A 21105-nucleotide genomic window follows, 5' to 3' on the forward strand; every position below is an offset into this window, starting at 1 on the left:
ACTGGACCGCCTGAATAAGTGAATATAACATAATTCAGATGTGTGTGGATCAATCAGAGGCTGCTGATGAAGCACAATGACTCCACAGAGTTCAGGATACAACATGCTGGTGTAGATTCATACAGTAAACACGTTATAATGAGGTTTTATTGGATCTGTTGTGTATGTTTGCGTTGATTTGTGTTGAAATGTGAAGAAATAACAACACAACACAGCAGGATCTTAAACAATTATGTATTGAATGATGGCTTACATATGCAAATTCAATTTCCAAGACGCTCGGTATACCTTTGTCCAGTCTTTAACATTTATTAGCCTGACATGTGAGGCGTTAGACAGTAATTTTAAGCCTGCAGGACACTTCTCTTTATTGGCTCACAGCTGACTTGTTAAATGAAACATTTCTTTCTTGACAAACCCTCAGTGTCAGAGTTGTCTGAGAGCGCAAGCATTCAAATTTTTTGCCGACCAATTACCTCATTATTTAGTGACAAATGTCAATTATAAAATAAAACTATCTAATGTGTAGGGCTCTTGTCACGAAAAAAGCTTAGCTTTTTTTTCTGAATTAGGTCACAAATAACCCTACACCCCTCTTAAAATCACGCTCCACCGCAAGGCATTACTCCTGTGAGGATAATGCATGAGGCATATGATATGGCACAAAATAATTTAAATATTTACCTGGAAGTCATGTTTACGGGTTCATTGTCGGGTTCTGATTTTACTGGATTCAAGATGACTTTGTGAGAGAGCCGAATCTGTCAGCTGCACCATGCATGGACTTCACTAATGCAATAAGTGCTGATTCAATGTCCCAGTGCAAGAACGACAACACAAAAACACAGCCTATCCCTTGTCCCATGTGTTCAAGAATGGATTTCGCATGCAAAACAATGGAAAGATGGGCTTTACATGAAGAGATAATGGTCTGGGTAAATACATTTCTTTTTCAGCCATATGTCCATGTTACCATGAAAGACGATGAAATTTTCCACATAAGAAATGCCACTTCTAATCATACAGTATATTATGCACAAAAAATGGTGGTACGATAACCAGAGAAAAATCTTCTGTGGCTCCAAGAGAGAAAACAAAAAACAGTATTTTAGAGAGCAAAGTCTACTGATCTCAAAAAATGCAACCCATTAGCTTCATCCTGGTAGTTTCCAATCGACACTGTACTTTGACACGTCCGTGTAATGAATTACAAAACAGCTCTCCAACAAACCACTGCTTTTCTGTGAAAGTTGCATTTCTCCATGTACACGCACAACTTCCACGGGGTCCATTTTAATATATAACGGAGTCATTCTCTACGCCACACAATGTTTATCGTAGTCACCGCCACTGATGAGAGCAACTGTTTCAGTAAAGCTTTAAAAAGCAAGACTACCCTGAGAGAAGGTCTAAAACGTGGGCAAGCTTGCCAGACCAGAACTGGCTTGAATGGGTTTGGTTTATTAAATCTGTACACTCTATTTCAATATAATCAGCACATTTTGTTCCAAGAATGTAAGATATTATTTTTTTTTTTTAGTAATTGTGTAATATATATCTCTACATAATACAATCCAAGTCCTCTGAACTATGTAGACATGTGCAAGTGTTTACTACCAACTTCAACAATACAGTAAAGGCAAAGACTTGTGGACACTAAGTTAGGATAATGTTGATATTTGAAATTTTCTTGAGTCCTCACAATTATCAAAATCTAAGTGCTGTAAGTAGTTCATACACGAGGTATTGAATATCTAGTTAACTGTTCTGAGTATAAAATAGAGGCAAAATACATAAAGAACATCTTGCAAGCATGACAAAGAAAACTTCTACAGACACAATACACAAGTGGTCAAAGATAATATGAGGGGATACCTGTAACCTTTTGTGTCCTTGAGTATAGTGTACTTACAGATTGGATGTTTTTCATGTTGATGAGAGGTCAAAGACTGTATCATGCTCTCACATACATACTGAGAGCTCGAGCCCCCCCCGAGGGAGACGTCGAATCACAGCGCTGCGCTGCGCCACTCACGGCAATCTCTTCACGTCAAACTGCCCCGGCTTAAACATCTCGGTGCTTAGAGGTTGAAGCGTTTAATCAAGTACACATTATTCTAGCTACAGTAAAAGACCCATTTTTGAGAAAAGTGCACCGAGTCAGGTGTTACCTGTGAGGAGGATCATGACACACACATACAAGGAATTATTAGCTTTCCTTCTCCTCGTACAGCAGCATATTGTTTTTTTTTTTTGTAAAAGTCGGATTTTGATCGTTTTTAAAGTTGCTTCTCTGCACGTCTGAGGCATGATACAGAGTACTTTCCCCTCCGTCGATTCAAATAAGTGTGGGTCGTGTTTTATGTATAAGAATGAAACGCATGGTCGTAGCATGATGTGCATCAACATAATCTGAGGTAAACCAGGTGTCCTGTGTCTTGGCCTGTTACGGTCTGAGAACCAGTGCCTTAGAGGGTCAGAGAGGTAAGTCTGAAAGAAATCATGTAAACTGTGCTCATGTGAAGTGAATGTTTCACTTACTACCAAAAAGCACAAGGGCCCTAAACTGTAAACCTCAAGGATTATTCAAAACAAAAAGAAGAAAAACCAAACACTAAAATTACTCTACTCGTTAGGTTTTAACGTTTCCTTTTTTCTTATTTTTTGCAGGGTTTTCAGCTTTTTTTTTTTCTCTTGTTTTCGCTCAAGTATAATCACAGGTGACTAACTACAGGAGGATAACAGGGTCAGGTGAGTACCATGCTACATCAGGTTTAGAGAAGGCTATTGCAGACAATTCTACAACATGTACAACCACATTTTATACGTGTGAGTTACAAATATTTCAAAACATATCACCAAGAAACTAAGTACATACAAGATGTTGAATATTTAGAGTCTTAAAGGACTATCCCTCAGTCAGTAATAGGATTTCATGTTACTTGACTTAAACTGTCCAGTCTTACAGACAAAATCTGAAAAATTGCTATTCAAAAAGTAGCAAATTTGGTCAATGTCTCTTTTCAAATAGTTATAGTGCTTTTAATGGCTTAAGACAGGGGTCTTTTTTTTAATCTCACCCAGTGGCAATCTACAGAACTTCAGTGTACATTTTATGACACCATAGCTGCAAAAGTCTTCATGTCGAGTCCAATAAGTAAAACAACAGCTAGTGCTGTCACATATATTTAAAAGTAGTATGCATTATCAAAAAAAACAAAAAGAAAAAAACAAAAAACAAAAAACAAATACACAATTATAAATTTTTTTCAACTCTTTAAGTTCTTGTAGGGCATTCAGCCGTATGTTTCCTATGAGTTATCAGTCTGAGAGGACAGGCCTTCAGGAGCCAGGCTCCACTCCAAGTCTTTAGGAAGCTTCTATTTGAGACTCTCCTATGTGCCGCGAGGGTCATCAGGGCTAGATACAGGTACAAGTGGACTTAAAACTCCCATTCCAGTGTTTCTTCTCGATTGGCTGCTCTTTCTAACCTGTGGATGATGTTATTGAGGTTGGCCATTTTCTCATTGCGTCTCTGAGTGCTTCTGTTGAGTTTGGGGCTTTGGAAGGGAGGAAGCGGGTTAGGGTCCAGGCTGTGATTGGTGCTCGTCGAGGGCGGGTTTGGCAGCGAGGGCGATATGGGAGCGGAGGAGGAGGGGACGGGGGAGACTGACATCATGAGGCCGGGTGAGGATGCGGCGGAGGGGGAGTTGAGGGAGACCTCCAGGCTGCTGCGGCAGGGCTCTGATGAAGCCTTGAAGCTGACCGGGTCGACGGGTGACTTTCCGGAGTCTTCCCCCTCGTGCCTGGACTGGTTGGTTCTCTGGGGGCCGTCTATGGAGACCGCGACGTGGTAGAGCCCCTGAGCCTGGCTGCTCATCCCCTCTTCCTGCCTCAGGCTCTGGCCGGCTGAGTGGGGCTCGCGGCAGCCAGTGACGGAGTCCTCGTGTTCGCTTTTCAACAGCGGGAACTGTACTGCTGTGGAAAAACACTGAACTTTTGACTGTTTCACGGAGCCCTCCCTTCCCTCCTCCCCCTCGTCTTCCCTGTCCATTGCCTCTTGTTTGACATGAGGCAGTGCTGTGTTGGCGCTTAGAGGGATGCTGGAGTGGATGTGTCCTGAGGGCTGCTGCAGCCTCCTCTCCTCTCCGTCAGAGTGGGGGCTCCGCGTCGCAGAGGGGGAGTAGCTGTGGTGCTCAGCATCTGTGTCATTGTCTGGCAGGCCCTCCATCAGCACCTCCCGTCGCATCCTGGACCTGCAACACAAACACGACTGTTAGACGGTCACATGAGGGCAAACACTCAATACACACTGCAGATATTCAGTTGCAGCTGACGCCAACAAAAGCAGCCTTCAGAAAAGTTCACAAAGTCATTGGACTGGCCTGTAGTTGTGGAACCAGTTGATGACAGTGTTGGTTTTGAGCTTGAGCTGTGAGGCCAGTATCTCGATGGTGTTCTGCGAGGGGTAGGGCTCCATGAGGTAGGCCTTCCTCAGGGATTCTTTCTCCTCAGCTCCCAGCACCACCCGAGGCTTCTTCACCTGGCTGTAGGGGCACAGGTCCAGCGAGGCCAAGGCCGGACTCACACACTCAGAGCGAGTGCTGGGTGAGTCGCTGTCCGAGCCGGTGCTCAGAAGCCCGTACCGCCTTTTCAGATAGGCTGGAGAGAAGACAGCGATACCAAGCATGAGGAGATTACAGAACACCAACAAATGATCAGACTTGTACCTAAAAATATTACAGTAACCAATCCCAGTCCCCACCTTTCTTCTCCATCTTCTTCATGGCCCTCAGCTTGTCAACATTGTGAGGATCGTTGAGCCACAGCTGCATGCGGACGAATGGCTCCCTGCCTTTCAGGCTGAGTTTGTGCCACGGTTTGGGCCTGGAGAGCAGGTCAGACACCGAGCCTTGAGTCAGACCCAGGATGGTCTCCCCGAAAAGACGCTGGCCTGTGGGAGAAAAAATACAAAGCGCATGAAGGACTTGTGTCTGCATTCATCAGCTTAACCCCACGTTGTGATCTCTGACTCACCTAAGTTGTTGTCTGTCAGCACCTCCTTGACCTTCTTGGTGATGGCGTAGGTGTCTAGCTCCGGAGACATGGCCACCAGCTCCTGTATACCCAGCGGGGTTGTGGGCTGATTCAGAGCCATGAGGCTGGGAGTGGATTTGCCTCCGTCTGGATGGGGGGGCAGCCCGAGGCCGAGGCCCTCAGGCTGCTGGTTCTCCTTGCTGCTCTCCAGGGAGAGGCTGACAGGCTCAACCAGCGGACTCGGGTGGCTCTCAACTGGGCTAGAAGGCGGGGAGGGCGAGGACTGGGCCGTCACTGGGCTTTTTTCTGAAAAAAAAAAAGAAAAAACACAATAAACCTGCAGTCATGCAACACAAGTTCGATTCTAGCTGGTCAGATTCTCGTTGATGTCAGTGTGTGCAAACTGCAGTCTCACCCTGAGCGTGGCCCTGGTTCGGGTGCTGGCTGAGGCTCTGGCCTAGCTGGTCCAGTAACCACAACTGCATACGGATGAAGGGCTCCCTGCCTTTCTGGGTTAGCTTGCTCCAGGGTTTGGGCCGAGACAGCATGTCGCTCACGCTGCCCTGAGAAAGCCCCAGCACCTGTCCCATCAGGGTCACAATCACAAGAAGATGTTTTATTAGCCGGAGAACGTGTCTCTGCATTTGCTCCACAAATATAACACAGAAAAATAAGAATAAAGTATAATAAATAATAAAATTAAACAGGAATTTATTAAGATTTAGAATATATTCAAAGACAGTTGCTGTGGAGAAACTGTGAGCTGTGTGACAGATGTGAAAGTCCACATGGAGGACATGTACAACCAATACAGTACAGGCTTATATACTGTGACTCCTACTGCTATCTGTAACAATACTGTAATACTGATGCATAAGTAATCATTGATTTTTCCAAATGATCATTACAAACAATCTGTTTCCTCTCGTCACACAGCCTGAGTGATACACTGTCAGCAAACTACCACTAGAGGGAAGCAATGCATCATAAATCTTTGTGTCATCGCTTCACTTAGAGCTGCATGAAAAATGTTGTTTTCAACGTATCCGTCATTTTTTTAACAGCCACAGAGCGTTTTGTATCATTGATCATGAATTAATGCACTAAGAGGAATATGTGTGGTCACAAGGCAAGAGGAAACATTTTTTAAACAATGTTATATTCTTCTTTCTTTGCTGTTTTTTAAATTTATGAACTCAACACACACTTAAATCAGCCTGAGAAATTGGTTGGTATAAAAATTGCTGCACGGTCTTCAGCCTAAGCTCAACTGAAGAATATTTTACAACAGCCACAGTTTGTGGAGAATCAAGACTTGAACTCTTAATATCATCAAAATGTGAAAAAACAAGCACCATGAAAACCTCAATGTGTTATCTACTCCACAGAGGATGAACTGTGACAAATGACAAAGGTGCCTAGGAAAACACCCAGAGGGTCTTTCTGGAAATAAAGGCACATTTTCCGCGGCTGAACTAACAACACTGACAGCAGCTCATTACAGGAAAAAAAACATATATATAAAACACAGTGCTGTAAATACAAATGTCTTTCTTCTTTTCTTCCTGACTTCCTCGATTCCACTGTTTGTCAGAGCGAATGGTTTCAGATTTGCAGATAAAATATCGAATTCGACCACAGGATACAACTTTTTTCTTTTAAGGGACAAACTTGTCCACAAACGCTGATGTCACCCAGTTAAATAAAGTATTCGCGCCTTGTTATTCAACCAGATTCAGATGATGGTTTCTGCACAGACAGAAACCACACTGTGCCACACAGGAAATTCCAGAAGAGATGACCCTGTTGAAATCTATCTGTCTGGAAAAGCTTACAAAGCCGCCGAACCACAGTAGAGAGCTGAACTACACGGAGAGTGCAGCCGGACGAGGGGAAACTCGCGGCCAGCCTCAGCCACAGCTCATCCAGGAAGTCACGAAAAGATCACAGCAGGACATCCAAAGAAAAATTCAGACCTCTCAGCTCAGGATGGGATTCAAGGGAGGGTAGCAAAGCGGAAACCACTGCTCTCTTTTCAGTCATTCATTCGTAGAAAAGCACCTGAAGGCTTTCAGGATAATGTTCTTCGAAGAGACGAGTAAAAAGCAGAAGTTTTCAGACAAGTGACAGTTTTCTACAGGGCTGGGATATCTAAGCAGACCCATAGCTGATGCAACGGTCAGGAGCAAAAACAGTGCGGGGAGACTCAGGACCTTTTATAATTAAGGTAAAAGGATAAACTCAGTGCCAAATTTTCTGAAAGAGAAGAGTCGAGCCACCCGTCCGTGAGCTGTGTTGTGCCACAAATCAAAATCCAAATCACAAAAGCAGATCCGAGGGGTGAAAAAACACAAATTAAAGTTGCAGAGGGGCCTTGACAACATCCTCTCATGAACACCTCGACTGAAGCACTTCAATTGTGTCTTTCTGCACAAAGAGTACAATTCTTCCACAGCGAAGTCAAATACTGATATCAAATTAGGAGAAGCGGTGGGCTGAGGTTATTGCTGCTGAAGTGCTGCAGCCTGTTATTTCATTTAAAAAGGCGGCAATTACTTTTTCTCATGGATGATTTGATTGTTGGATGACTTAGTTCCTTAGATTACAATTAGAAATGAGTTTCTGTGTTCAGTCTGGTTACCTTGGTCAATATTACATGTAATGTGAATATCTGAAAACATCCAGTGTGACAAATGTGCAATACACAGGACGACAGCAAGAGGGCAAATACTTCATCACGGCTCTGTGTTGTGTGTCAGCAGGCAGTTGTTTTGCAGCATGCATGTTTTTTTTAAGAGCAACATCTGACCTTTTCACCAAAGATCCTCTGACAGATGCCGTTCTTTGCCAGCTTCTCCTTCACCTGCCTGGTCAGCTCGAGGGTGTCCACCTCGCGGTACATGTACATCTCATACTGCTCTGGAGTCAGCGGCGGGACGGTGGGCTTGAGGGCTCGGGGGATGTAAGCTGGATAGTAGGAAAGCCTTCCTGGACCGGGACCAGGCGACTCTCCGCTTACCGACGTGTCCGACTCCACTTTCACCTCCACCGGGCGACCCAGCCCCAGCTCGTCCTCGGCGGCCGACGCCTCCTCGCTGTTTGGGAGACCCTCTCCGTTCTCCAGACGGGGCCAGGGCCGGGGCAAGGCGGAGGGCCCGGACGAGGAGGACGACAACGAGGGAGAGACTGAATTGAAGGGCCGAGAGCTTCCTCCGACGCCGAGCACCATCGAGCCTCGCTCCTGAGACCAGTGCTGGTCGAAGTAGGTGCCCGCCTCGCCGATCTCTGATTTGACTTTGCGGATGATATTCTGGACGAAGGCGGCCGGGGAGAGGACACTGAGGGGCGTCTGGGGGCTGCTGATTGAGTTGGCCATGCAGACTGTAACGCAGCCTCCTTCCTCCTGTTTGATAGAGATGGGTAACGGCAGAGCCCGGGAGCGCTCCGGGGGCCCCAGGCGCTCTACCTGCACCCCTGAGCTGACTGACTGAGACCTCCCGCAGACCTCCATCTCAATCAGGGCGTGTTGCTGGGCCTCCATCTCCCTCCTGGCCTGTTCTAGGATGCTCTTTATGGTGTCATCAGAGCTGCTGCCCGGCCCGTTGCTGCTCCTGCCCGATGAGCTGTTCAGAGACGACTTGCCGTCACCTAAAGAAGAAAAAGATCCACATGCTGACTCATCCTCAGATCCACTTTCCAATTTAGAGGCAATAAAATTATGATTGAATTTCATAAAAAAACAACAGTGAACATCATCGTCAACGATAAAGACAAAAAAAAAATCAATCAATACGGCTTTTAACTATGACTTATGACTCGCAAGCTCCATCCTCACCTCCCCTCTGGGACTGGATCTCCTTCTTGGCCTGCTCCAGGATATTCCTAATGGCGTCGTCTGACCCAGTTTCAGGAGTTCGGATGCGCGGAGTGATGCTCCCTGCCACAGAGGGTAACAGAAAGAGATAGAGAGGAGAGGAGAGGAGAGAGGAGGGGAGGGAGGAGGGGGTGAGTGGGATGGTTGATCAGAGAGCAGTTCCAAGGCTTTGCTTTTGACTGGTAGATCAATGGCTGCCTTTGAGCGCGTGCTGTCTGAGGTTGCAGTATACGGGAAGCTCAACTTTCAAAAAGCTGAGAATCTAGGGAGAAAACAAAGTTTAAAAGTAACACTACAAACATGGCAGAGGAAGCCGGCGAAGAAGTCAAGGATGAGGTCCAAGTAGATTAGAAGGTTTTAAACGCACACAGGTCCAAAAGCTAAGCCACCAAAACAAGACGCCGTGATTACATCTGCTCTAAAAAAAAGGGCACCGGGTACATCGCAGCTTCACACACGCAGAAATCCCTTAAACACTCTCAGATGAACTTATTCAACAATCTAGTTCTTATTTCAGTGGGTTTGGTCACCTGCTTAACTTTTACATCCACACTTAGGGGTTTAAGTGACTATAACAAAATAAAGTTACTGTTCTTAATGACCACTGTACTACGCACAAGTACTGTCAACAAATCCAATGAAATGACCAAAAACCAGGTACATTCATTCCCACTGGTGAAAACTGTTTCTACTCTTCGCCCCGGTATATTTCTGAGCCAGTAATCTACTTTTTTCTTTGCTACCTTTGCCATTAAACCATCATTACAACTAGTCTGCTCTCAATGCGTGGATCGAGTGTTGGGGCGGCAGAGCGTTCGAGGACCACCTCTGCTGCAGATGCTAAGCTGCCAGATGCCTGGAAGGAGAAAGAAGCACCACCTGTGTCTCGAACACGATGTGATAATGACTGAGCAAAAACCCAGAACGAGTGGCAACCACCGGTGAAAATCCCCGGCCACAACAAGCCGCATATTTTACACCAAACTCTAAAAAAAGACAACAGGTACAGGTGCTCGATGTGCCTCCGGAAAAACACAGTCTGCTTTTAAAAACTCCTCATCCAACCTCTGCAATGCACATACTATAAGAGAACATGTAGTTAGCCAGCTAGCTAATGTTACCTACCTTAAATTAAATCTGCATGTATCACTAAAGATTATAATAATGACAATAACTCATCTTGTAGCTGGTGAACCAAGCTTTCAGTCTTTTAATGGATTTCTTGACAATAATAATAATACATATTGTTAAATGTGAAAATATGGTTAATGATGTGACTTCTCATCCTACTTCATCTGTCCCTCTCTGTTGTCACGATGCTGAAAGTGTCCAAAACTACAAATACAAAAAGAGGTTTTTTCATTTTGTTTTCCACTCACCTCTCTGGCGGACCTGGATGGTCCTCAGTGCCAGGATGTTCTGTTCATCAGACAGGAACTGCTTCATCTTAATGAAAGGTTCTTTGCCTTTCACAGTCAGCTTCCTCCAGGGTTTGGGTCTTGCCAGGATCTCACTGACCGAGCCCTGAGACAGGCCCAGCACATAGTGGCCAAACACGCGCTGGCCGATGTTATGCTTCAGCAGCTGCTCCTTCACCTGGAAGGCGATCTCCGCCGTGTCCAGGTGGTCGTCGTCTCCCGCGGTCGAGCTCCCGCTTTCTGATTGGTCGCTGGGCAAGCCGGCGTCGACGCTGACCGGCCCCGCGGACCCTTGGGTGGCTGACATGAGGGCGACTTTGGCTGCATAGAGGGCGGTGGGAAAAGCCATGAGGCCCTCCTTTTTAAAGTGTGGGGAGAGGAGCTGCTTGTGCAGGATGTGGTCTCCTGACAGTCTGTCCCCGGAGCACGGCGACACGGAGAAGGGACGCGGTAGATCGTGGCTGGAGGACGAGCCGTCCAGGGTGGGGGGGCCGGGACTGGGGGACGTTCGGACATCCACCTGAGAGGAGGACGAGTGGGAGCCGGATGGCCTGCCTGTTTCCCTGCTTGCATCCTCAGGCTGGTCATCATCTGATGACACAAAACACATCAGCTTTGGTACAGATGTAATCAAACCTACCGACTGTTATTAACTCCTTTTCTTTCCAGCCTTTGCAAACCCAGACTACATCTTTCAGGCTCAATTTATGCAAAGAGATTTAAGTCTGACAAACATCGACTCCACAATTGATTGAGCCTGACCAATGAGCACCAAGCAATCAGTGAACTGCGGGGAGTTTTTTAAGAAGATGACAACACTTGCAGCTTCTTGTTAAAAGCTTCAGTTTCTATTCAAAAAGGGGCTTTTATAAGAAAGAAAATGTATTTTACCGATGCTGTGCAAAATGCGGGCCTTCTCCATCAGGTATTTGTGAGATGGAAGAAAGGCCTCTTTATCCAGCAGAAGAGCCTCTGCAGCCTTGGCAGACTCCTATATACACACACAAACACACAAAAGCTGTTAATTTTCGATTAATCAATTACTCTGGCTGTAGATATCCTTATAATGGATGACAATCAGTGGAGCATTCAATGGCACTGCTGTAGTTTTTCTTCCCTGACACCGAGGGGGAACATTAGGAGGGAAGCGAAAGGTCTAGTTTGCCGAGCGAACAGTAAGATGGTGCAGCGGCGTACATACCTGGGACGAGCTGCCATTTGCAGAAGCCAGCTTCATGACCTTTAGGATGCTACAGTCACAAACAAACACGCAAAAGGAGGTCAGTTTCTTTTTTTTGTGGGTTTTAAATTCACATTATTATGAATGAGTCGCACGTTCAGTCTACTATAAAAATAATCACCTGAGTTCAGTTTTAATCTCTTCATAGTCCATCTGGGATTGCAGTTTAGCTTCTAATCTCTGAAATGGAAAAAGCAGAGCAGCAGTTTTATTTCCCGTTAATAAAAGTCTCATTAGTTTACGGAGCCACCGAGGACCGACGAAGGCGTCGGTCACGTTTCCGAACCGCTCACCTCGATAGCTTCCGTCTTATAGGCCAGCTGGCGTTCCAGCTCTAGGATCTGATTGGCCGACGTCTCCTGGACTTCCTGTAGCGTGAACTGCAGCCGCTGGATGTTTTCGAGGAGCCGGAGGATTTCGCGGTCTTTAGCCAGCAAGGCGGCCTCCAGCTGGGAGGGCAGCACCTCGCCCTTCTCGTTCTTCTCCTGACAGGGCGAGAGGGAGACGTGACAGAGAGGTGTGAGGGGGATGAAGAGGAGCGAGGAGAGGAGGAAATGTCAGAGACCAGCCTGTGAATCACAACCTCTGAAGAGGCAGTATTACTCAGACGGTAGGAAAGTCAGAGAATTTGACTTTTGACGATAAGAGGTCGTTTTGCAGCTCTCGACACTGATTTTGTAATTATTTTAAAGAAGAGATACTTACGTGATTATGTTTTAAGACCACATAATATGTTTGACAAGCGATCAAGGTCACGATGATGTCTGTTTTTATATTTGTTTGTCCTCGCTTTAATTAAAAAAGACTGTAATTACACTTTGAAAATATAATGTCTTAAAAGGAATAAATCTTCTTACATTTATTAAATTTTTTTGCTGCTGTGATTTACTTTATTTCCTTTTTTTTGCATTTGTGTCCACACAAGTCACCGTCAAATAAACTTAAAGTTTCAGTCGAAGAATAAATGTAGATTTTTAAAATAATGTGCACCACCACGACCAGACTACAGAGCGACTTCTATCCTGTGACCCTTCAATTCATCCTCAGCAAGAAACAGCTTTAATTATCTGGGTTTCCGACCAGGTGACATGCAGGCAGCTCATACAGACGCATCAGTATTAAACGAGTAAGCGAAAGTAATTTAGGAATCAATATTCAATGTTTTATTATTATAAATGTAATTATCTTATTGTTGTCAGTGATACTTTTACATGTAAGCAGAGTTTTAACGTTGTAGCTGATCATCAGGGAGCTTTTGTAACTAGTAACTAGTAGTAAATGATGGAAGTCATCAAGTACAAGTATGTCAAAATGGTACCAAAGTACCTCCCAACACTGATAATAGATGTGGGCTAAAATCAAAAACCCAGGCCCAGATTGAGACACGTTATTCTCACCTCTGCTGCAGGACAGTTCCCGGCTGTGCCACTGGCTAGCTGCTCCTTTAGCCTCTCCACTTCCCTCTGGGCCTTTTCAGCTCTCTGCACACAGACACGGCATCACAGCGTTAAAAGTTTTCATACAGCCGCCACATCAACTGGCTAATGGGATGATCAAGGTGAGAGCTCCACATAAATCAAAAAAGAGGCTCTGAAATTTTAAGAGCAGCGTGCAAAAAACCTGAGCCGGGGCCCGAGCAGACGAGTGCAGCCACGTTTATTCTGCTGAGGGGGCTGTTTAGTCAGCCCACTTTATTCCCCAAACTGTTTACCTGCTCTGTCACACCCGGCCTGCTAATTAATGATTCATTTTGAGAACATTTATCTAGGAGCTGCTGGCAGAAAGCAGCAGAGTGAGGAAAAAGAGCACGAGAGAGAGGGAGGCAGAGGGGAGAAGAAAGCAGCAGAAGAAAAAGAGGTATCACCAGGATAGGAAGCAATCAAGGCAGCGAGATAACTAAGAACCCCAGCGTTTCGCCACTCCGGCATCAGTCGCGCTCGGCAGTCTCCCGTTCTCTGCTGAGTGGAGCCGTGCTGCCGTAGCGCGCCCACCGACGGGGGCTCAGGTTTACACTCGCTAATCACACACACTCAGGGGAGGGGAGGTGGAAGTGGGAGGAAGGAGGCGAGGGGCGGTGGGGATGGGGGGGGCACAGGACGGAGGGAGTCTAATTAAAGCCAAGGCTTGATTACAGGAGTGATTACCTTAACGAAGGAGCATCTCAATCAGAGGAGTGCAGAGGAAGACTGTACTCACCTGGTTTGCCTTCTCAAGACTCGCCATGATGGCGTCAACCTCCTCTGCCCTGGGACACAAACACACACGGACAGAGAGACAGAAGGACGGACGGTTACTGAGGAGACACTCCCACGCTTTAATAAACAGACAGATGTTTAAAAAAAACAATACCTATTGTTATTACTAAGGTAGCGATATGTAAAATGATTTGATGAAAACACTCAACAATCATCAGCAGAATGTGAAGAAACAGCAGTTTTGATATTTCGATGTGTTATTGTGCTGCAGAAGTTAGCATGCTAACAGCTAGCCTCAGCCATCAGCACAATAAACATCAACACTCCCCTGATCTCCCAGTCCGAACCGCTAGCTGCACAGCTAACAGTAGCAACAGTTAGCAGTTACTCTAGTGATTTGCTGCCCCCATTTATATTGAGGATGAATTTGACAGGTGTCCAGTTCTTACATATTGCACCTTTAATTATATAATCCTGTTAAAAAATAAAGCATGACTCTCTGCTGCTAGGTTCCCCTATCCACCTGGGATTAACACTTTATTACAGCCATCATTAAAAAAGGGCAAATTAATAGTTAATTCAACTTAGTAAATAGTCATTTCTCTGTTAACAAACAATTAAATGCTTTATAAACCTTTTTAAAGCAGCTGTTTAATGTAAAGTTGCAACATTAAAGCTACAAGAGACTCATTGTTTGTTGATTCTAGCGACCCCTGTGGACAGAAGTGGTATGAGCACCACGTGTGTTTAAACATCTTGATCTGGCCAGTGAAATAAATAGGCAACTTATTTCTTACTACTATCTGCACTCAAGTACGAGTACGGTACATTTACTGGTATTAAAGTAAGTATTCTTCAAATGCTACTCCGATATTTAGTTGCACAGCTGAGAACAGGAATCCTCCTCTGGCCCTTGAAGTTGGCAGACTTAAAACCATTTGCAGTCTATATGCTTCTGCTCTGTTTCTTTCTTTTTAAAGATAATAGTGTCTTGTAAGCCCGAAATAAGACCAATACAGACAACAATCCTTATGACAAGTTTATACTCATTAAACAGACAAACCATACTGTAATCTCAGGCGCTCCATCAATGAGAGCAGAGTCAACATATGAGACAAACCTCTCTGTAAAACACAGAACAGTTCAACTGAATCCTCCAAACTGACCGCACAGTTGGTTCAACACCTCTCTTAGTTGGAACAAAACCTGAACGTTCTGATCTTCGTAAGTACAGGATTTATTGTTGGACTGTTGTGTAAGGCGACAGTATTTTTAGCTAGGTGTGATAAACTGTGTGTCGCTGCTCTTCTGGTGGCGTTTCAGCACCATACTTGCAGAACTGTGGCCAGGATTCTGCAAACAGTAACGTCCAAATAATAACACTGCTATACCCAACAATACCAGACATATTTAATCCAAAAAAATATCATAATCTGTTTGAAAAGTGTGAAGGTAGGAAATAAACTCCTCTGCAGGTTATTAAAAATCCCAAATAAGCGATGACACAACCTCAGTGTCGTCTCTGGACGGTGGACGCACGGTCCTGTATGATCCATATCCTCAGAACTCTTCTGAGACCGAACTCCAACTCGCCTCCATACATCTAACAATCACAGTAGTCTAATTTAAACAGAAGCTCGCCGGGATTATTCATGAGGTTTGTTTGAAGTCCAACAGTTTCATTTTTGCACACATGGGACCTGATTTTCAAAAGGTAGATAGGGATGAATTAACGAGGATGCTGTGATTGATTTAAATGAGCGCATAGGTTTTTTCTCAAGTTTTCCGGGACGCAGCAGTCCTTTTTTTAAACCAAAAGAAAAAGATTTGTTCAAAGGACATATTAGACTTTTTTTAATCCACATTAAACAAACTACATCCGGCCGAACCTTCATTTTCTTTTTCATGTTTGCTCTTAAACTGCTCCCATTGTCTCGCATCAGGCGGCATAATTACCTGAAACATTAGTGATCCAAGAGAATCACTGTGACAAAAGCAACAGAGGAGGAATCAGTCGGATGCTCTTGACGGTCTCAAACCAAAACCTTTTCAGTGTTGTGTGGTGGTTTTCTGGTTTCAGAGGGTCTCGGCCACGACCCGGGCCTATCAATAAGGCCGGGACAGATGGCGCCCCGCTGACAGCAAACACTAACAGGTGTCAGCTCCACGTTTAATGAACTTGTGCAGTACGGAAAATGTTTTGTATTGATTACCTGCTCAGCTACTCAAGCCGAAGCAGACAAATAGTCTTTCTTATCAACATTGAGGAAACAGTCAGTGAGAGTAATAGAGGCCAGCCTGGTGTTCAGGGAGCTCAGGGTCAGGGAGGGAGGACTGCAGCTGTGGGTCGCCGGTGGTACCATCAGCTGGGAGGAATGTGACCAGGACAACACACACACACACACTATATGACAAACCGCATAACAGAGATGGTCTTTCACACTGCGGCTGCACACGAAAAGGTAAGGCCAAACTGAAAATGTGTCCGATCCAACAAAATGGATGGCAGTGGGTCTAGAAACATCAGTTCAATTGTGCCATGGATTAAGCCTGGGAGAAAATCCATTAGCAGCGGCTGACTGTGCTCTGGAGCACAACCCAAACAAAGGAGTGTTTACTTTGAATGTCTATCGACATCCTTCATACAAGCTCAGATTCATTTCAGGCGTGCGGTGGATACATTGCGCTCAAAGACCAGGACAAGGTAGAGTGTTTTCTGAAGCAATCTTTAAATGGAGCAATTCTTCTTGAGGGCTGTCAAGGCCCAGCTGCCAGCGAAGGCAAACACAGACCTCTCTCATCGACCTGCATTAGTGGCTGAGTCACTCTCACTCCCTGCCTTTACAATGGCATTCCTCAGCTGCACACTGGACATGAGTTTATGTAGGTAAAAGAAAGAAGAGCGACCTCCGTCCTTCAGTGATACCATGAGCACCAGGGAGGAGGCCACAGAGGTTGTAACCACCAGGGGTAATATGCAGTCCTGTCAGGAGATAACACTAAACACGAGGCGGACTCTTACTTGTTGGTCATCTCCTGGTTGTATTTACACCGCAGGTCCAGCAGCTCGGTCTGTGCAGTGTTCAAGGCTGGTGAGAGGCAGACATGGGGAGTGAGACACATGAACTGTCACCTTAAAGGGGCATTATGTAGAAATTCAAAGCCAGAATTTAAATAATTACAATATTAACGAGGCCAGAAATATCTTTTTTTTCCCATAAGTGAATGAGCAAGCTGTTCTCAGAGGAGTGGCAGGGTCCGCCACATGTAAACAAACTAAAACAGTATGTGATGTCCTTTAAGATCAGTTTGTTTATTCAGTCATGAAAACAAAAAAAGAGTTTGATTATTTAATTTGTTTAGGCATTAAAAAAAAGATTAAAAAGCTGCAGACTGCACCTTTAAAGCTGCATCACTGATTTTTATTTGGCAATAAAAACACATTAATATATTTTACATATTCACAGTACAGCTCAGCTTTAGTTCAGTGTAGGAACGATATCAAACACGTTTTGGTAGAAAAACTGAAGTGTGCTACTTTTAACTGAGAGATATGTCAACAAAGCAGCAGCCGGGCGTCTGTGTTTCAGCAGGGGGCACCATACAGCAATTATACATGCATTGGCTCTTTAATAGGTCGAAATTAAATGTAACAGCTACAGTACGTGCCAGCGTTTAAACCACTTACATGAATGCAGAACCTTGATCTTCTCCTCGGCCTCTGAGAGTCTGCCAGCCAAGCCAGCGTCGGCGCTCTCCTCCTCCTCCCTGTGAGAAAAAAGAAAACACTCACTATATCAACACATTTAAAATCTGCTGTATGAAACTTTATACACTGATAGAAAAAAATGTCTTAATTCACTTAACAACCTAAACTAAAGTGTGAAAGAAGCAGATGTTCGTCGTTATCTCGGTGCATGTTCGGAGCCTCGTTTGATTCATGCTTCGGTTTCTTTGATGAAAAACCTTTTCGCTGTTGTTCCTCGACGGCTCGCTACAGCCCAGAATGTCCCCAGGACGGGCTTAACTGGGGCGTTTAGGCTTTTATTGTACAGGGTCACAGACAGAAGACAAATGACCCTCTAATCTCCTTTTATATCATTAAAGTTGAATAATGTTGCCTTAATGAGCATTAAAATGCCAGAAAGCTAAAATAATTACTTAAGTAAATGTAAGCAGCGGCCTGTGCTGGAGGAATCGGGTGTCGCGGGCAGTTAAGAGGGTTCATTTGTCTCTTTGAACGCAGGCGATATAAACCTCAAGTCTAATGGAGGCAGGGAGTGGTTCGCTGGTTCTTACCCGTGGCCCTCAGCTTGGTCCTGGTGGTTCTCCTGTGGGGAGCCCGGGGCCCCAGGAGCCGGTGTGCTGTTGGGGGTCATCAGGGAGGCTGGTGAGCTGGATTCTCGGGCCTCCTCTGTCGCTGCTGCCCCTGAGACGGCTGGACCGTTGTCCGAGTGCTCTGTGTGGGAGAGAAAAGGCTGGTATGAGATCTCCATCGTCGGCTGAGTTATCCATTATGAACAGGTACGTATGAAAGGTGACTATTTTTTTTACATTTCTCCACATATTTAGGTGGATTCACAGCCTTTTCTAAGACCTGGCACATTAAAATCAACATGCACAGCACTTTCCGACCTGTACAGAGGCAGCCTCTTCTGCAGCACTGCATTAAAAGAAACTTTGCATTCAAGTGGGTTTGCTCCCTGATGTGTCCTGACCTGTCTTTTCAAGGCACTCCAGGTGTTTCTTCCAGTGCCCGCTGATCTCTCGTACCAGGGCCTCGCTGTCTGGGGCCGAACTCTGAAGCTGCTGCAGCCTTCCCTCCAGGGTGTGCGAGGCCTCCAGCACGGGAGCCGGATCTGTGAAGAAAAAAAAACAGAAAAAAAAACAGACGTGAGCAAATCTCTGTAGAAAGAGCTCCTTCAGATTCACATGATATCCATACACTTTTCAAAAAAAGCAAAATAGCTGTTTTACTGTGCGCGCTGCCTGTACGGCACATTACAGAGTTTTCTGCATCGCAGTTTCAACAGACGCAGACTATTCCACCGAGACTTCTTTCTAAAGAGTGACTCTTAGACTTTCCCCCCACTCAGACGCCTTTGAAAAATGTCTTCGCAGGCTGGACCTAATGACACAAGCGCCGTTCCGACCCCTTCACATGTTCAGAAATCAAATCTAATGAGTCTTCTCACGTGCACATGAATGACAGAGAAAGACAAAAAAGATTACCATGAATATGTGACGGAGTATTAAGTCTCCGAGTATACACCTAGGCAAAGTGTAGAAAAAGTCGGCTCCTGAAAAGGGGGTAAAAAAAAAAAAGAGGAAAAAAAAAAAAAGCGGGATTCTTTAGCACAACAGAGGAGCTGTTTTGCAATGCATGCGCGGCAGCACCGGGCCCATGGGGCCAACTAGGAGGCTGTTTCTCAGCTAACAAGTCTCCTCTGTATCATTTGATCATTTAAATTATTATGCCAGGAATTCTCAGGAGGCAGCTCGGCACTCCACATCACAGGGCTGTTTTTAATCTTCCCCTTCCCTTTCTTCCCCTCCCGAAAAGTTCAACAGCTCAGAGAGAGAGAGCTGCTCCTGTTGTGTACCTGCCTGCCGAACACCAAAGGAGGTGACTTCTAGTGCCAAAGCACAGAGAGGGAAGCTCAGGGGAGCTCCTTGACAAGGGGGGAGGCAAGATGTGGAGCCACGCGCACACACGCACACGCACGCACCCACACACACAGACACACACACACACACAGAGATACACACCGCAGCCCTTCAAAACTCTAAAAGAGGAGGAAAATCGCTGCTTTGCTGCACAAACTTTTCTCCCACAGCTTTCATCCACTCATCTTAGACTTCTGTGTGGAACCCAATTGGATCCCTTCTTCAGTATGGGCACTGACTGAAGTGACTTTTCATAAGAAGTTGGAGCCACAGACGTTTAAACTTTGCCAGATGCCACAGAGAGAATGCAAACTCTGAGCCGGCAGGCCACGAAAAATAAAAAAAACGCTCATCACACGGCCGAAAAACTTCCCGCGACGTGCAATTTTGTTGAAATCCGTGGCCATAGGTTGCAGCTCGCCATATCTGCATTTTCATCAGACAAACATTTTGGGCCATTTAATTGATTGAGCTATTTTTCCCAGCACCGTTTACAGTCAAACATTGTCTGCATTCATTGTTACACCAACTGTGGAGATATTGCATCAGTCACAAGGGACATCACTATTAAGAGCAGCGCTCTTCTAAGACAAACAGGATGACTTAAAGCACTGCTATTCCATCGACCCACTGTCACAGAAATCACTTTATCAGCCTCTTTCCCATATATCCTTTCAACTTTTAATGATCAAAGGACAGAGATTATAGTAAGGGATCTCTCACACATGGACAATCCAGGATTATCAATCAGTGGCAGGGGAGTAAAGTCAAGTCAAATTTAAAGTGAAGGGATATAACTTAAGTCTGTATACAAAATTAACCCCCCCGTCAAAGTAGAGCAGCAGGGATCGTCTCTGAGGGCCCGGGATCTGCGGTTACTGGAGGAGAGTCCAGAAAGACTGCTGATAACTTTGGAAAATAGACCTGCTAATTGACGCAGCTAATAAGAAGCTTCTTTTCTTTTGAGAGCAGCTCTGATGGTAAATCCTGCGAAATCAAACCGGGAACGGAAGAGGAAACTCAACACTAACCCCCCGACACGGCTGACGTGGCGTTATGTACATCAGGTGAGTCACATCCGTCTCACGGCAGAATAAACAGCTCAGTTTTTAATTCGCACCTTATCTTAATCGTAGATGATTGCACGTCTGCTATAATAACTGATCGGGCAACAGCAGCTCATTTCAACTAATAAATCAGACGACATTGAATACATCATTTTCCTCGGTGAACGCAGGTCCAGCTCTGCAGGAAGCACAGGGGAGCAGAGTCATACGGGGAGAAACACAAACTTTCACAGGCGTGATTGAACGAGCAAACAGATTTATAACAGATTCATTTAGATAGATAGCTAGATACTTTATTGATCCTGAGGAAACATCCAGCAGCTTATACGACACATAAAAAACACAAATGCAAACATATAATAAAAGAGTATGAAGGTTTAGAGAGTAAATCTACTGTTCGCCTTTGTTTTCTCTGTTTGTTGTGTCCTTGATGAAGTCGTAATGTCCTTATGAGACGTATGTAAAACCTGTCTGATCGTCTCCCTGCTTGTGCTGCGTCTGACCTGTATTAAGTGATGTTGCTGCGTTCCCACAGATTTATAAATGAGTGTACAGTATGCAGAAATAAATAAATAGGGTTGGTTTGTTGATGTACATCACAGAGTGA

General features: G+C 45.1%; 1 protein-coding gene across 1 annotated transcript in view; it reads right to left on the bottom strand.

The window, feature by feature from the left end:
- Positions 1–220: 220 nt before the first annotated feature.
- cux2b (cut-like homeobox 2b) overlaps positions 221–21105 on the bottom strand; it is a 94743-nt gene continuing 73858 nt past the window's right edge. The window contains exons 5-22 of the mRNA XM_084360732.1: positions 18483–18623; positions 18064–18223; positions 17453–17532; positions 16787–16853; positions 13766–13814; positions 12967–13050; positions 11863–12054; positions 11691–11749; positions 11531–11579; positions 11221–11320; positions 10291–10920; positions 8873–8974; positions 7847–8685; positions 5453–5618; positions 5038–5343; positions 4766–4954; positions 4386–4662; positions 221–4256 (exon numbers count right to left, since the gene is read on the bottom strand). Of these exons, the coding sequence (XP_084216858.1) occupies positions 3443–4256; positions 4386–4662; positions 4766–4954; positions 5038–5343; positions 5453–5618; positions 7847–8685; positions 8873–8974; positions 10291–10920; positions 11221–11320; positions 11531–11579; positions 11691–11749; positions 11863–12054; positions 12967–13050; positions 13766–13814; positions 16787–16853; positions 17453–17532; positions 18064–18223; positions 18483–18623 (4304 nt within the window). The 3' untranslated portion in view covers positions 221–3442. The remainder of the gene's footprint in view (positions 4257–4385; positions 4663–4765; positions 4955–5037; positions 5344–5452; positions 5619–7846; positions 8686–8872; positions 8975–10290; positions 10921–11220; positions 11321–11530; positions 11580–11690; positions 11750–11862; positions 12055–12966; positions 13051–13765; positions 13815–16786; positions 16854–17452; positions 17533–18063; positions 18224–18482; positions 18624–21105) is intronic.

Source organism: Pagrus pagrus (assembly GCF_965226575.1).
Source record: "Pagrus pagrus genome assembly, chromosome: 8".
Lineage (NCBI taxonomy): Eukaryota > Metazoa > Chordata > Actinopteri > Spariformes > Sparidae > Pagrus > Pagrus pagrus.